The 18,030-nt window shown below is 37.5% G+C and overlaps 1 protein-coding gene across 11 annotated transcripts in view; it reads left to right on the top strand.

Moving 5' to 3' along the window:
* LOC113239328 (protein unc-79 homolog) overlaps window positions 1–18,030 on the top strand; it is a 75,188-nt gene that overhangs the window by 31,548 nt on the left and 25,610 nt on the right. For 10 of the 11 annotated variants that reach the window (XM_026476276.1, XM_026476268.1, XM_026476274.1 and 7 more), the window contains 5 exons: window positions 8,512–8,664; window positions 11,199–11,335; window positions 12,555–12,737; window positions 12,841–12,997; window positions 15,605–15,806. In XM_026476276.1, coding sequence (XP_026332061.1) covers window positions 8,512–8,664; window positions 11,199–11,335; window positions 12,555–12,737; window positions 12,841–12,997; window positions 15,605–15,806 — 832 coding nt within the window. The remainder of the gene's footprint in view (window positions 1–8,511; window positions 8,665–11,198; window positions 11,336–12,554; window positions 12,738–12,840; window positions 12,998–15,604; window positions 15,807–18,030) is intronic. The other variant, XM_026476275.1, reaches the window with a different exon arrangement.

Genomic DNA, 18,030 nt, shown 5'->3' with positions numbered 1-18,030 from the left:
ATTTGAGTTGGTGGACAGACAATGCGTTTTATGCAACACATATATATATATATATATATGTTGCATAAAACGCTTGGGTGGGATCCAGTACCCCCACCTTAACGATTTAAGTAAACAAATTTGGCAATAGTGCGAAAAACGCAACATAATTTTGTATGCATATGTGCATATTGTGTAAATACAAAAGATAATCGCGGCGATTTAGAATCTAGGAAGACTAATCCCGACACCGAGTGGGAGTTGTCCTCTCGCGCCTTCCAGACCATTATCAGTCGTTTCGGACAACCCGAGATTGATATTTTTTGCATCCCGCACCAATGCCAAATCCGCTATTCTCTCGCTTTCAGGAACCAGATGCATTTGCCGTAGATGCCTTTACACTTAATTGGAATTCTCATTTTTATCCTACGCAATCGCACCCTTCTTTTTACTACGGAAAAAACGCAAAATTTTTCATGACCAAACAAATGGTACGTTTGGTTTTCCATGTTGGCCTTCCCAGCCATGGTTCCTCCTGCTGCAAAGCCTGTCGTTTTCCGACGTGATATATTTTAATTCAAGCGAATCATTATTAATCTTATTGCAGGCGGCCTCATCGACTGCACACCAACCTTACCCTTTCCGCGGAGTCCCACAAGAGGCGATGACTTTACCCTTAGCTTCTCTTTCTTAAAATACACTTAGACAATATATTGTGTCAATATAAATTTAGCTCTGGTGGGAATTTAGCAATAATAACAGTCTAAATCCCTTTAACATATCAATGACATAAATAATAAAATTCTTAATGCAGGAATTATAAGTTCGTATGGAACCTTGAACAGCCATCGCTCTGCTTTATCTCTTTTGTAGCCTGAAACAGGTTCAGACGCACGCATAAAAAACCCAGTGCACCAAAGTATAGCAATACTTGAAATCATCAAGTCGTTCTCGCATTAGTTTTCTACGTGGTTTCCCAACACTGAACTTCTTCTTGAAAAACTTACAAAAATACATGTTATTTTACTTGCACATTTTACTGCACATCGCGTACAAACTGGCATTGATTAAAACGAAAAACATACAAATATCAGATATTCCGATTAAAAGTGCAATACCTGATTTAATCGAAACGTCTGCGCCTGGTCACGTACAGCCCGCATTAAATTTTCCATATTTTATAGAGGATCCAATTATTTGCCTTGTCGCAGTTTTTAAACATTATATTTTGGTAACATAAAATAAGGCAACTGGACGTCAGGGAACGCTCTTGCTGACACACAGAGCTTTCTATAAAGTAGCCACGTGTCAGACCGTGAGCCGATATGTACGGCAGGTGTTGGATGCGGCGCGGCGGGTGTGGACACAGCAGTTTTCGGCGAGCATAACAAGCGGTACGCCTCGTACGAGATGCCGATAGAGCTCATACGCAAGGCTGCGAGTTGGACTCCGACATCTCACATCCATTACTAGATTTTAGAATAGACTAATACTTACTGAACTTACTAGTAGGTACTTACGAACACACGTTCGCAAGAACCATTTGCTTACAACATAATAAAACGGCAAATTATACTATTCTAAATTAATAATAATAATAATCTTTATTTATAAAATTATTATATGATTGTAGGATTTAAAAATTGTTATGATTGTGATCTCAGGAGAAAAAGTGTTATGTTATATTTAGATTATATTATATTATTACCATGTAGATTAGACTAAATCGAAACTCTTACACGTCATTCGTCAAATGAAAAAAAAAACATCAGTTCAAATGTTTATCGAACATTAAATTCAGAGAGTACATCGAGAGTATTAAATCCCAGTCATAACAAACATTCTCGAGTGTTGGGGTGTAGCCCCCTTGGCAGATGTTAGATATACCTGTGCTCTAGACATAGTCTCCCCCTGTCTGGTAACGGGGTGGCAACAAAGAATTCTCGAATGTTCGGAGCTGTATTGATTTGCAGCATCCAGTGCATCCAATAGAAACGCATCAATATGGCGATTTAAGGCTAGACAGACGCGTCCCCCCCCGAACCTCTCACGGGCATATTTCAACCCCTGGCCCTCACTCGTGCCCGCCAGTCGTCATTCGATCGTTGTGAAATCGCGTTTCAATTAAGTTACTTTAAAATTCTTTGTTCATAATTATTTTTTATAAAATATTTCAAAAATGTAGTAAAATTTTGTTCATCTTTATATTAATCGTGAAATTGGCTTCATGTGTCAGCCTTCGTGTCGCGTAATTCCTTGTTTATTCTATTTTCCTCACTTTGTCGAAGAGTCCACCATTTCGTCGGCATATGAGTAACATTAAAAAGTGAACTAAATGACAGATTCAAATTAAAGTTCTGTATAATATATTATAATTTATAATATATATTATAATTCTTATGTTAGTATATAATAATATACTAATATAAGAATTGAGAACATTTTTTTGGCCTTTTGCGAATTTGTTTTATGTTAAATTGAATTATTGCTTTGTGAATATACTTTTCGATCCTATGAAGTATGAGTAATTAGAATAACTTCATACGAAGTAAATGTCTCGAAATAAAAATTAATTAAACGAAGTTTTAAATTTTTCATCGAAATTCGTTGATTTTCACTAATAATAATTGATAACGGAAATTACATCGTGTCGGCCATTTTGATTCTGCTAATCTGCGTAATCGGTAAAATGAGGTAAGTAAGTTTATATTGTTAATGAAATCGAGAAATATATCTTGTTCATTTACAAAAAATAAAAATAAAATAAAAATAACTCAGTCTTAGAAAAGTCCAATAACCACTTTGTTTTTACAAACGTGCTTTACCTATCGGTAAATCGCAGGGAATGTGTTTATGGTATTTTATTACGAATAAATAAAATAGTTTACATATTTCATCCGTCGATTTACAATATTTCGTTTCAATCCGTTTTCAACAAAATGTAAACAAACAAGTCACTGACCCGACCATATACGATTTAGTGATGGCTAATTGTAATGCCAACTACAAGTCGATTAATTAATTGAATGAACCGATATACTATCGGTTTTCCCTACATAACCTATACAAGCATATTTCAAATTTCCGAAATCTTAATTTTTAGTCTTCGATCTTCGATTATCGAGAATCGATTACAAAAACTTTAATTGAATGAACTGAATGTTCTTTTTTCGTACAGCACTATGCAACCGTAGACAAAGCATAGGTGTATAGATGAAAAATAACCTCACTTTTGGACTACCATTTTTCAAATACAATTTTACGATGCTATTCAAATAAATGTTGTTGGAAAAAGTGATGAGATATGAAGTCGAAATCTTCGAAATATACGTGAAAGTGTTACTTATTCGATTTATTGAGTGATTGCTCTAGAATTTTAACCAAACAGTTTTGTTCCCTTTTTGTTGAAAATGGATTGGAACAGACTTTACTCAACTAGAGACTAGATATGAATATCTATGGTACCAACGAATAGATAAGATACAGTGCGCATGCGCGAAATACGTTAAACTTCTTTGACGACTGGCGGCAATTACGATCTTACGGAAATCGTAAATTGAAGTAAATGTTTTTATGATTTTATTTTATAAAGTGTTACAAAAACCTCCATTGGTGACAAATAAGTAGTCTAGAGCCCTAATGGACCAATTTGCGAAATACCGTCGAACCTCTTTGTCACCGGCGGCCATTGTTGACTTGCCAACCTATGAAATCCCAAAATTAAAGTAAACGCATTTGTGATTTTGTGTACGATTGTGTTGGAAAAATACTTTCTTCGACTATAATTGCTGTTCATAAATAGATAAATCAAGAACCAGTGTTGTAACGTGCGGTGTTTGAAGAGTCCGATGGCCAAGTTGTATTTCCTGCTCTGCGTTTTTCGTAAAACGCATTGAATGTGGTTGTGATTTTTTATTGTAAAGAATGAATTAGGAAATAAAACGTTTTTTAAATATTTCATCGATTGCGTTTACTACCTCGTAAGTAAAGACTGATACTAGGGCAATGGTTACAGTGCGAATGCGTGAATACCATTGAATCTCGTTTGTCTCCGGCGGCCAATTTAAACATGCTGCATACATGCACACATACATTGGGGAAGGTAGAGGACAATAACCTTGCTAATTTATGAAAATCTAAAATTGCAGTAAATGGTTTTTGTGATTTTATTAAAGAATCATATATATCGCGATATATCGCGAAACAGTGTTAGTAAAATACTTTCTTCGACCTTCATTATTGTTCAAGTATGGGTAAAATAAGAGCTAACTGGAGCCAACGCCCTAACAAACCGACATGGTAGGTACTCACGTGCGACCTACGCCGATCCTCATAATAGTGTCTGCGGACATATTAATCGTGCTTATCTATGAAAATTGAATTATAATTTTTGGGATTTGGTAAAGAGATTGGCGAGGTAAGGTAAATTCCTTTCTTCGTCCTCCATTACTGTTCGATATCGATGAACTAAGTAGCCACGCCCAAACGTTTCGAAATAGTACGCATGCGCAAATTAAATTAGTGTTTGAAGTGACCACAGACCACATGGAAGTGGCGAACGCTAATTTCGGTGCGATTTATAGTAAATGACTCGAGAAATAAAATGTACACCAAATATGTTTCCAATAGAGTTTACTAATTCATATTTGAAGTAAACGTTTTTTGTGATTTTGTTAAATAATATCGCGGAGTAGTGTTAGTAAAATACTTTCTTCGACCGTCATTTGTGTGCTAATATGGGTAAAATAAGAACCAACGCCGTTACGAATCGACATGGTAGGTACTCATGCATGACCTTCGCCGATCCTTTTAATAGCGTCCGCGGCCATTTTAATCTTGTTTATCTATGAAAATGTAGGTACATTCTTTGGGATTTGGTAAAGAAATTAGCGAGATAAAGTGTTAGTAAATCCCTTTCTTCGTCCTCCATTACTGTTATACCATACTTCCATCCATTATTGATGAACTAAGAAGCCATGCCCAAGCAGTTCAAAATACTACGCATGCGCAAATTAAATCAATTAAAAAAAAACCGTTATATTCTTAATTTTTCTATCAGCAGCGACGAATTTCCTTCCCTTAGGAAGGAAGCTCTCATTACTCATTTCCCCAAAAGATCCAACCCTTTATACCTTTCTGATTTCCGACCTATTTCTAAACTTCCCTTTCTATCAAAGCTGTTAGAGCGATTAGTTCATAACCTAATTATTCCTTTTCTGATACGTAACAACCTTCTCAACTTCTTTCAATCCGGCTTCCGATCAGGACACAGCACTGTGACTGCTCTGGTTAGGATCACTGATGACTGTAGGTATAGTATGTCGCTACAGCAACTGACTGTAATGTCATTGCTTGATTTCAGCAATGTTTTCAACAACGCTACGTTGATTTTGATTGCACTTTTACGCACTCTTAACATATCTCCAACGGAAATTCTAAGTTTCATAGTTACTTGCAAGGGCGTCGGCAATGTGTTAGCATTGATGAGAGGTTCTCTTCTTGGTGTGACATCAATGCTGGCGTTCCACAGGGCGGCGTTTTATCTCCTCTTCTTTACTCGATCATTCTTTTCTTCTTTTCTCGATTCATTAATTCATTTTCCCGCAGTCTTACCTCATCCTACCACCTGTATGTAGATGATTTACATATTTACACTCACCGGCAACTTGAAAATTTGCATGAAACCATTGAGGAAATCAATAATGGTCTGCCGCCATTTTAATTTTGCTAATCCATGAAAATTTAAAATTGAAGTAAGTGTATATATATTCTTGGGATTTGGCAAAGAAATTCGCGAAATAAACTGTAAGGTAATATTCTTTTCTTCGTCCTCCATTACTGTTCGATATCGATGAAGGAAGAAGCCGCGTTCAAACGGTTCGAAATACTACGCATGCGCAAATTAAATGATAACTCAGGAGCATGTTCGGACAACTGCATTTCTATTGAGCGAACTGACAATATCAAATATCTTGGGGTCATAATAGACAAAAATCTGACATTTGAGGAACATATCAATGCTCTTACTTCCAAAGTGAGGAGGTTAGCTTATGTCTTCAGACAGTTGAGAAAAGTTGTTGAGACAAATCTCCTGAAAAACATTTAGTTCAAGTTTCAAGTAGTCTATCCTATCTTACTGCATAACAGCTTGGGGTGGGGCGTCAATGTCACATTTACTTCCATTGGAAAGAACGCAACGACTAATATTAAGAATTTGTCTTCACAAACCACGTTTGTTTGCTACGGTTTAATTATACAAATTAGGTGAGGTGTTAACTGATCGTCAGCTGTACATTCTTTCGAGAGTATTAAGACGACATTCCGAAATTGTATTTTTACACCGGAATACTCAAATGCACAAATATGACGTCTTTACGTGGTTTGCCCAACTGTCAAGACTAGAACTTCATTTATGCGAACATTTTTTGGTACCAGGGGAATTGATTGTATAATAAGTTAAATAAAAGTATTTCCCTCCATGACAAGACTGCGAGAGAGAATAAGGTGGCAAGAACTAAATGGTTATTATCACTTAATTATGTTGAGATTGAAGATTTGCTTTGCGGGCTGATATGATTAGACACAATAAAAAGGATACACTGTATTTTATGTACTTAGATATGTTTCACTGTGGAAGATAATAAATACATTATTATTATTCTTATATTATTATTATAAATAAATGTTTGAAGTGAAAGCGAATTTTGGTTTTGGAAACCTGTGTTTGCCCTGGCCATCTAAAGGCTACTGTTATAGTGCGAGTGCATGAAAACCGTTGAACCTCTTTGTGTCCGGTGGCCATTGTTAAATCTTTCCAACCTATGAAAATTTAACATTACATTAAACACATCTGTGATGTTGCTAAAGATATTCATTACATAAAGTGTTAGCAAAATCTTTCTTCTACTTTCAACACACATCAAGAAGCAGCGTTCTAACGCACGGTGTGTGAAGAGTCCGGCCGGCGGCCATTTTGTATTTCCAAACTTGCGTTGTTTGTAAATGTAGGGAATGTGGTTGTGATTATTTATTCTAAATGAATTCGGATATAAAACGTTTATTAAATATTTAATTGATTGTGTTTACTACTTCGTAAGTAAAGACTGATGCTCTTGGTCATAGAGCAAGTGCGTGAAATACCGTCGAACCTCTTATTTTACGGCAGCCATTTTAATTTTAAAAAGTAGTAGTGACAACAATCTTACTAATTTATGAAAATCTAAAATGGAAACGGTTTTCTGTGATTATGTTAAGACATTCTCGTGACAGCTATGTACGCGTGGCAACACGGAATTCTTGAATGTTTGGAGCTGCATTGATTTGAGGCAAGACGAACGCGTCTCCCCGAACCTTTTACGGGCATATTTTAACCGTGCGTTGGTTGGCCCGTCGTAATACCATGCGCAACATAAGTCGGTCAATAGACGTCGGCGGCCATTTTGTTCTTGCAAACCTTTATCGGTAAAATGAAATTAATGTGATTGTAGTTTAGACTATCTCGGCAACGTTTTTCTCCAGAGCTCACGCATACAAACTAAATGTACACAGCTTATACAAAACTTTGCATCGTCGGTGTGTGATGATAACCTTTCAAGCTAAAGTTGTAAGTGTTACTTCACTCGCAAAACAAAACATTGGTTTGCTCGTAGTTGACAAAGATAAGAAAATAAGTTATTTTTCAATTTTATTTCAGGATATTTTCGTCTGTTTGTTGTACAGTATTTCAAACATCTTAACATTGTTCGCCACCTAACAGGGTATGGTCCCACTTCTAGTCCTGTTTATTAAGAAGAGAGATGAAATGTAAAGCCACAATTCTTATGAAATATAAATGCTAACAATAGTAATTCATGTTTTGAAAACTTCAACAACAAAACTTTGAAATGTTTGCGATGACATGTTGAATGAATCTAGTTATGTAAACTCTCGAGTGGACACCAAATGATATGATATGATGATATTAACTCTTTGGTTTCTTAAGTTTAATAGGTGACTTTATGATGACGAAATTCTGTCTAGGCATTATTATATTTGCACAATAAATATAATTATTCTGAAAGATTTATCAAGACAATATTTAAACGAAAACAAAGTGCACGGTAAATTGTTTTTATCAAAATTTTTTTATGCCTATCAATATCGATTTCGTTTCATACACTACATCATGAATGTAACCAATATAAATACCAATATAACTTTCCGATCCTAATTTCATATCTTTTTTACACACCATCATCATTACGGAAGAAAAATAAAAACGTATTAACCTATTATATCAAATATTTTAGGGAAATGGGATCGCAAAACGCCGAGGATTAAAGTACCAATTCAAGCACTTATTTGTACCACTTTAAATTGATCAATGTAGGCTTAGGGAAATACAGAAAAAAATATCGAGAGCATCATGTAACAGTAGCATTTCTTAGAAAAAGAAAATATGGCATGTGTTCTTTTTTACTGTCGTTACTTTACGTTGGCGATTTCGAGAATTATATTTCAAATACAAGGTCTCTATAGCCTTAATATTTTCAGGTGTCAACGCCGAATCTTTTGGGCGAGCACGATGTTGGCCCAGAGTCGGTCGAGGATGACATGACAAATTTTTGGCCGACGTCGGCGGGTCGATTTCAATTTGTCATCGATGAGTTGCCACAAGAACTGCAGTACATACACCAACTATTACAGGTTAGCGTAATTGGTATTTAAAAATGTATCTAATTACCACAGTATAATAAGACAAGTTGAACTTTTCGGCGTGGTAACGCCTTTTTTTTTTTTTTTTTTTTTTTTGTTTGGACGGGGGGGAAATCTTTATGGATACCCCTGAGCCCAGGGAGACTCAGGGGTTATGTGGGGACTCTCCCTCCACACTGGAAGGCCTACCCCACTAAAACCCCCCCGGGTTTCCCTCTCGCCGGTTGAGTCGGCGCCGTGGGATCAGTGTTCACCACGACGCCGCCCGGCCGCCCTAGCTTGCGCCAGGGCTCCCGCGCCAACGGAGGGACGAGACGGTTGTCCTCCGACCCGCCCCCCAGACGAGTGAGGCCGTGCAATGTAGGCTCCGGAGTCCCTGTCCAGAGCCCGCTGGTCTCACTAGGGGATCAGGCGAGCAGCGAACTGCCTTCGCCTTGCGTCCGCCGCGTCCTCGCGCACCCGCTCCGCGGCCTCCTTTTGCGACATAACCTCTGTGCAAAAGGAGGCCATCGCCTCCCAGGACTCCTCGCTATCGAGCATGGCGGCAACCACGCTCGGCAACGAGAGGTCCTGCCCTATAGTCCCCGTCAGAGTGCGGCGCTGCTCATCCCACCGGCTACACACCTCTAGGGTGTGCTGCGCGGTGTCATCCGCAGCGCCGCACTCGTGGCACGACGGGGACGGTTCCCTCCTCGCCACCTTGTGCAGGTAGTGACCGAAGCAACCGTGCCCGGTCAGCACCTGCACAAGGTGGTACGACAGTGGCCCGTGGGACCGGTTTGCCCACTCTACGAGGACAGGGCGAATCGCCTCTATGGTACGAGCACCATAGGGGGGATCCGCCAAGCCCTCTTTCCACCGGTCCCGCATGCGCTGCGCCGCGAGGCGGCGCTCCCGCTCCACCTCTTGGGGAGCGGGTCGCTCGCCTCGGTCCCTCATTCCCCGCCGGTAGGTGCGGACCTCCGCCAGGACCTCGGCTTCGAGGTCCCACGGCGGAGTACCGGCGAGGACGCATGCGGCAGCGCAGGCCACCGTCATGTACGCCCTGCACATTCGCAGGGCGACCACCCTCTGGGGCCTCCTCAGCAGCGACTTCGTCGCCGCTGATAAGGCCCCACTCCAAATGGGAGCCCCGTATAAGGCCATACTCCGGGTCACCCCGGCGTATAGCCTTCTGCATGGGGCTCCCGGCCTCCCGAGGTTGGGCAGGAGCCTGCCCAACGCCGATGCGGCGCCCACTGGCGTGGTAACGCCTGCACTTCACTCAGAGTTGTAGGGTTGTCACATTATTATTCTACCTACCTAAAGGTATTTATTTTGAAAAAAAAAAACCTATCTCAATTGTAGGAGAATGAATATGAAATAGAAATGAGTTGCTGAACAGTTTTGAATTTCAAGCACTCTTGTTCAAACGACCACAAACATAACAATACTAATTACATAATATATCTACTATTTAATGTAATGTTTTAGACCCGCACTATGCAACGTGAGTGCACAGCGAGATTATGCGAATGTTTGGGTTCGTATACGGCTCTCGGCGAGCTTGCACTCATACAAGTTGTGCTATTACGTTTGTATGGAGTTATACTATCCGTCTTGTTAGACTGTGTATTTAATGTACATATTTCTTGTAATTACTCTGTGTAATGCAAATCACAAAAAAGAGAAGCGTTTGAATTTTTAGAATATATAGAATTACAACGTTTCTGGTGCTAGACTATAAGCATTAAGAGCGTTTACGGTTTGCGACCAACAAGACTTCGATAGAATATAGATAGAACATACAATATGAATGCGATACGTGCAATTGCCATGTGAGCGACATGCATATGCAGTGCAGGCGATGCAATTCAAGATTTGTGTGAATTCGATGGAAGTGATGTCGACACGCGGCTACAACAGGTTCGACTATGCGAGGACGCTTGTTTTCTAAATTTCTCCATTGGGTCATTCCGATTGACTGACCCATGAATAAACTTTTTTGGCTTTTAACGACAGAGTACATATGTTTTCTAAATTCCCGTGGTTGTTGATGTGTATTGGGGCGCACTCGAAGTTTTTTTCGTATAGTATAAGTTATATTGAGAAAGTATATTACTGCTGATATTAAATACACATGGAACTTGTCTACTATGCCTCAGAGTGACGGGCGCGGTGGCAGTGCCCCTCAGGTCTTTGTGATCTAAAGATCTGAGTGACACAGCAGCTGCTATGGACAGGCGTATCAGTTACCACCAGGCGCACGACTGTTCGTTGTTCGTCCCATAATTTGGTATTATAAAAAAAAAAGATTTTGCTTCATAGGGCAATAAAGATTTATTTTCTATACCATAACTTAAGATTAACAATTAGATTTATGACGATAAACTAATATCTATTGAAGAAGTAAAGTGACTCAAGCTAAAAGAGTTTAGGAAATTAGGCGATTGTTTAAAAATGTTATTTTTCCTATTTTTTCTCGTGTTATATTTTTAGATTTGCATATAAACGCAATGTTCGTAAATATAGTGTTTTCTTAACAGGAACTAAAGAATACATCCCGACCCGACGTTTTGTACCACTTGCTGCAATGTCTCCATGTTTTGGTGTTAGAAGTCGACGCTCTTGGCGAACACCGCGGCTTTCTGCTTTGGTGTCAGGAGAATTTACTTATAGATAAGTAAGTAAATTTTGCTAATATTGTGTAAACTAAACTGTTAATGTAAAACCATTTGTGTAAACAAACTTACTTCATGTGAATTTTGACCATAACTACACGAGCTTTAACATCGACTCGACATTTACATTATTCACTAGGTAGTTTCATTGATCTACGCACTAGGTACAAATAAACAAACAATTTTAGAGGTATCTAAAAAAAACAGCATTAAGATGATTGCCGTGAGTAATGAGGTGCGCTTCCCTCCCTTAATCCCGTTCCACGAAACGACATTCATCGACAATGTATAGCTATTTTGAAAATAATACCAATTAGATATGCTCACTGCCAGCGTGTCGTTAGTATATAGTAGATTTTCAAACATTCTTAAAATGTCCTAATAGGTCATTTGGGATTTCCGGGTCGTCTTATGTGTTGCTCGTCCTCGACGATGGCGGTTGGTATCTGTCGGCTGGTGTTGGTGACGGCCACCTGCATTTTGTTTTTTTTTTTTGAAATTAATAATCTCCGTACAGGGTACTAAAAAAACCGGCCTCAAAAGCCATTCATCCCCTAGATTGCCACCTTTAGCGGTGGAATAATTTCTTGTAATTTAAATGGGACCACTACTGAGGTAGGTACCGTCTTTCCAACAAACAAGAATCATCAAAATTGGTTCACAAATGCTATCGTAGTTATCGCGTAAAATATATACAATATATACCTCCTCCATTTTTTTAAGTCAGTTAAATAATAAGTGCAAATTTTACCTCCTTCACACACACACACACACACACATATATATGTATATAGTTTTGTTCAGGTTTTTGAGCTGGTGTTGACCTGTATACTTACAATTTTGATATCTCTATCTTTCTATGTATTATTCTATTGTCAAAATTTACTATGCCAAAATTGTTTTGACAAAAAAAGACGTCATGGTCCCTAAGACAATTTCCTTGTATCTATTATGGCTTCGAATTGCCCCATACCGTCCCATTAAAAAAACACAATAATTAAGAATTGTTAGTTTTTCTCATAGACCTCAAAAGTTGTAGATCAAAAAAGAAAATAGCTATCGCAGTTTTTCCTGAAAAGCGCGTTTTGTCCTTTACGCCAATTTAGTCTAAATGTGTCATAAGACTTGCTATGAGTTTTAGGAGAATTGTTGGTATACTATATTTTTTCAATGTAATACTTAGAGGATAGAAAGATGTAATATGATTGTTGTCATCTACAGTCTATGGAACGTATGTGACGCGAAGGACTCTCATATATGCTCAGTGGCGGTACCGATTTTGCTGCACTGCGTGACCTTGTCCAGCGGTGCTGACGTTTTCTGTGCGCTCATTCGCGATCAGTTCCACCATCGCGATCATCGCGTACGGTTCACCGCAGTCGAAAGAGTCACTGTAATTATTAGGTAAATAATCTAATTCCGTACAAATTTTACCGAAAATGAGTTTTGAAAGATATGTAACAGGTCCTACACGAATCTAGGAATTATAGTATCTCTATCTTTTTAGATTTATGGACAATTCTCCGATAAAAACCAACTTGCCTCTACAAACATCTTTGGCGACTGCGTTTTGCTATCTGATATCCAGCATGGATGATATCAATGTATATGTGGCTCAAAGAGCTACACTTTACATTGGTACTGTCCACGATACCGCCGTTGAGGTACGATGAACTAAATCATGTAAAAATTAAAAACAAATTATTATATATCAGTCTTTGTTATGTTGATACAATCTTTTAACTTCCTTTTTGTTTGAATAGTAATAAATGTTCCGAAAAATAAAATAAAAATGTGCTTATTCAAAATACGAATGTTTCTTCCTACCTTTACTAAGCTAGCGAAAACTTTTGTCATTGACTTACAAATAAATGGACGACGGGTCTAATACAAAAACCACGAAAAAAATGTCCCAAGTCAACCTATTCGAAATTTAAATTGTAATGTCATCGCAGTATCGCGCTGTCAGTCGATCAAATGAAGACTAAAGCGGAGTTTGGCGCTCTGTATACGATTTTAGTGCCTTACAAGTGCGGACACTTTTTAGCGCGGACCCGACGTCCATATAGTAAGTCAATGACTTTTGTGCAAATAAAAATATACGCAAAAAAACGAATGAAATACTGAAAGTTCCGAAAAATCTTCCTGACGTGATACAACTCTACCAATTGAATTTGTACTTTATCGAAAACTATTGCTAGCCATTTGTATCGTAAATCACCTATTATAGATTTAAAAGCGACATAAATATCTTAAACTTTGTGCTAGAAAAGTATGTGTGAGTGTGGAGAAATAATAGGGGTTAAAGTATGAAATTGCCGATTTGTACTGAAAATCTAAATTGTTTATTTTTTAAATTTTTAACAAATTTATTTAATCAAAATAGTTGCCATTATTATCTATACATTGCTGCCATCTAATGGGAAGGTTATTAATGCCTTTGCGATAGAACTCCGACGATCTAGACTGCACAAACTGTGTGAAAGCATTTTGTACTGCCTCCTGGGAAGAACACTTCTTGTCACGTAGATAATTGTCCAAATCACGAAAAAAATGGTAGTCCGTTGGAGCAAGGTCTGGTGAATACGGAGGATGACGAATGGTTTCTAACTGCAGTTCCTGAAGGGTCAAAATGGTTTCTCGTGCTGTGTGAGGTCTCGCGTTGTCGTGGAGCAATAATGGTGAAGATCGATTCATGAGTCGGGGCTGTTTTACTGCTAGTTTTGTCAACATGGTTCGGAGTTCGGCACAATAGACATCTGCCGTTATTGCTTGACCAGATCGGAGAAAACTATAGTGAATAACACCATGCTGAGACCACCGAACAGTTACCATTACCTTTTTATTGGTAAGTTTTGCTTTAGGACACTGTTGTGGCATTTGACCTGGGGTCAGCCATTGCATTTTTCTTTTCCGGTTATCATAAAGAATCCACTTTTCATCACATGTTACAATTCGATCCAATATTCCTTCATTTCTGTACCGGTTCAACAAGGCAACACAAGTTTCAACACGCGTTTCTTTCTGCAGATCAGTCAAATCATGAGGCACCCATTTTTCGTATTTTTTTATTTTATTGATTTGACGCAAGTGAGTCAATATTGTGGGTAAGGTAACGTTAAACCATGCCGCTAATTCCTGGGTAGTTTGACTAGGATCGGCTTCCACTATCTCTCTTAATTCATCGTTATTCACCTGTGTGGGCGGTCTTCCTCGTGCCTCGTTCTTTAAGTCGAAATTTCCATCACGAAAGCGTTTAAACCAAAATCGCACGGTGCGTTCATTAGTAGACCCCTCTCCAAACGCAGCATTGATATTGCGGGCTGTTTCTGCCGCGTTAGTTCCGCGTCGGAACTCGTATTCAAAAATCACTCGAATTTTCGCAGTATCCATCTTTCTTGTCTAAATTGAATAACAAAAACAATTGAAAGTCGATATTCAAATGTTTCAAATTTAAAAAAAAAATCACAGAAACCATTTGAAAAAAGTTTCATTCGAAAACCTCAAACCATGAAGATTCTATGAAAATTCAAAGAACCTATTGCAATAAAACGGCAATTTCATACTTTAACCCCAATATTACGATTGACGACTTGTAGTCAATTAAATATAATACTAATATGAGTATATTATAAAGGTATTCTTAAAATGGCATAATTTGATATAAGTGGACGGAGGCGGTTGGAAATGACTAGTGGTGATGGAAATTAATTTGTGGTACATATCATCGAAAAATTCTTCGGCGTTTGTGTAAAATTTTCAAACTGATATCATTATACTTAAAGGTAGACAAAAAATCGTCAAGATGGCGTCTCAATTGAAGCCCGCCCAAGATTCGTCGTCGCGACAGGACGGTGGTAGTTATTGTCATTTTTTTTATTGAGAGTTAAAAGAATAATGTATAACCAATAATATAAATAAATAAAGCTAGTTCCTAAAGTGAGGTAAAAACGTTTTTAGAAGAATATGTATTTTCGGTTAATTAGAAGGTTTCGGAAGTTTAGTATTTTATTCGGAAATACAGTTTCTTTTTTGTAAAAGTGTAATTTGAACCTACACTTGATCGTTTGCTAAAATTGTTTTTTTTAGTCGGTATATTCTGTGTTTATTTTTTAGTAACTCATTTTAACGAGGCTTAGTTAGTATTACAGTTAGCCACAGTTCGCTGCAATTTCATTTGTTTTTCGGAACATTTATTTTTTCCCTTTTCACTGTATGTCATTTGGAATATTTTCGTGATTTATATTACATAAAAATATGTTTTCTTTCAGCTGTTATTATATTGCCTAGAGACCCAATTTGACTTGGTAATCGTGGATCGACCTATGGTGCTACAATCAATTTATCAACTGCACAATACTTTAAGCGATCGTAAAATATTGAGTTGGGAATTTTTTCTAAATAGATTCGAAGCGTTATTCTTAGAGGCACAAATAAATTCAAACAAAACACTGGACTTTGCAAATTTAAGAGGTAAAGTTACATTATGTTGTGAGTAGGCTATCGAGCCCGGGTTTACCCGGTCCGGGAAAACCCGGGGTTTCCCAGTTCTGATGGTTACAAAGAAACCCTGATTTTAAAAACCCGGGCTTTTCGAGTATTTTACTTAATTTTTTTTGTTATTTGTTCTTTATTCATTTATTTATTGGCGCAGCTACAGAATACAAGTTTATATTGTTAATACAAATTAATATTGCTAAATTAAATATAGAACAAATCTGCATTCCACTAACAGCTACAGCTATAGCTTTGTCATATTATTGAACACGGCTAAAAATAATAATAATAATAATACTTTAACAAATACAATACATTATGATTAGAGGTAACTACAATTAATAAATTATAACTTAAGTAATCAATTCAAATTAACCAAACGAAAGTAATGGTCTAAAAATTACTACTGCGTTATCTTAAAATGCGGGATAACTTTGAAAATATATGTCTAAACTCCTGTCCTTGTTCATTTCTTTTTCGACTCGACGCATACGGAATAGAGGATCATTGTAGGTAACGTTATTAGTACAACATGGCACATAAAACATTATTTGTGTACGTTTACTTCCAATCCTCAAAGAGAAGTGGCTCAACAATTCATGCGTCCCATTTAGCATTAACTATTTTATACATGGTGAAAAGATCATTAAACGACACGCCGTGACTGCAGCGTGCAGAGACTAAATTGCTTCAACCTATCCTCATACGTGGGCAACTTACGTCTCATACCAAATTTGGAACTTAAGTGCCGGTGATAATGTCTTTGGACAGCTTCAATTCTATCAATGTTCACCACACCACCGAACAATACGCCAATATACTCCTAATCAAAGTAACATATAGTAACAAAACGCTCTCCGGTTTCTTGAATGGCTTTACAGTTCTAAAAATAAAATTCAGGTGGTTTATTTACTGTGTCAATTACATAATCGTAATGTGAAGTAAAACTTAATTTAGAATCCAGTATAACCCCGAGATCCTTCACTTTTGATTGACGAACCAATGTTACATCATCAACAACATACGAATAGCTTACAGGATTCTTATTTTTTGTAAAAGTAATTAGATGACACTTCTCTATATTCAGTGACATATTGTTGATGATATATCATTTAAGCAGGCGATCAATATTTGTTTGTAATAAAGTGCAGTCAGCAGTACTGAAAATTTCATGGTAGATTTTCAGATTATCGGCGTAAGCGATACAATTAAAGGTAATGGATTCCAAAAGATCGTTAATAAATACGACGAAAAGCAGTGGTCCCAAATTAGATTCTTGAGGAATTCCGTAATTTGACACAAAAGGGACAGAATAAGTGCGATTTGCGAGGTTAAACTTAAACCATCGCAGGAGGTAGCCATGGATTCCGAGATAGAGCATTTTTTGCCAGAGGATCCTTGTCAAATGCCTTCGAAAAGTCTGTGTACAACGAGTCGATCTGCCCCCGTTCATTAAAAGCCTTATTTATGAAATGTACACAAGTTAACAGATTTGTGGATGTGGAGTGTCTCTTGACAAAACCATGCTGTCTTTCAATGACAATGGGCTTAAAGTGGCAATAGAGATGTTTAACTACTAAACTTTCGAATATCTTTCTAAACCAACAAAGAATGCTCACAGGGCGATAATATTTTATACCAGACTTACTTCCGGACTTATGTATTGGGACGAATTTTGTTGTTTTCCAAAGTTCGGGAAATTATCCTGCTATAAGGCTTTTATTAAATAGTACCACCAGCGGCCTTAGCGATACACCAACACAGTTTTTTACCAGTGCAGCTGGTTTACCATCTGCACCTGTGCCTTTTTTTATGTCTAATGTCTCTATTATTTATAAACCACTTCGAATGCAATAATAAATGTAAAGAAGCGTAGTTGCTACCTTTCCTTCCCTACCAAACAACCAAGAAAACAAGCAATGCGTAAAATGTAACGCTCTCTCTCACGCCATTTTCTTTTGTCGCGAAATAATTATTCACATAAAGAGAAGAGTTTTATTAATGTTAAGATAATTTGTGACACTAAAAATATGTTTTTTGAAGATATTATTAGCTTTTGAGAGCAATATCTGATTGATGCCAAAATATTAAAATTAATTTTAAAACTGATCTCTGGAAGTCTGTGATTAAAACACTTTGAAACTGTGTTCCTATATTGATTTTGTACAAATACAGTACAGGAACAGTTTCTTTTTTTTTT

This window comes from Hyposmocoma kahamanoa, unplaced genomic scaffold (genome assembly GCF_003589595.1).
Source record: "Hyposmocoma kahamanoa isolate Upper Pololo Valley unplaced genomic scaffold, ASM358959v1 99879, whole genome shotgun sequence".
Lineage (NCBI taxonomy): Eukaryota > Metazoa > Arthropoda > Insecta > Lepidoptera > Cosmopterigidae > Hyposmocoma > Hyposmocoma kahamanoa.
Note: the sequence above shows the minus strand (reverse complement) of the source record. Positions and strands in the feature narration are given on the sequence as shown.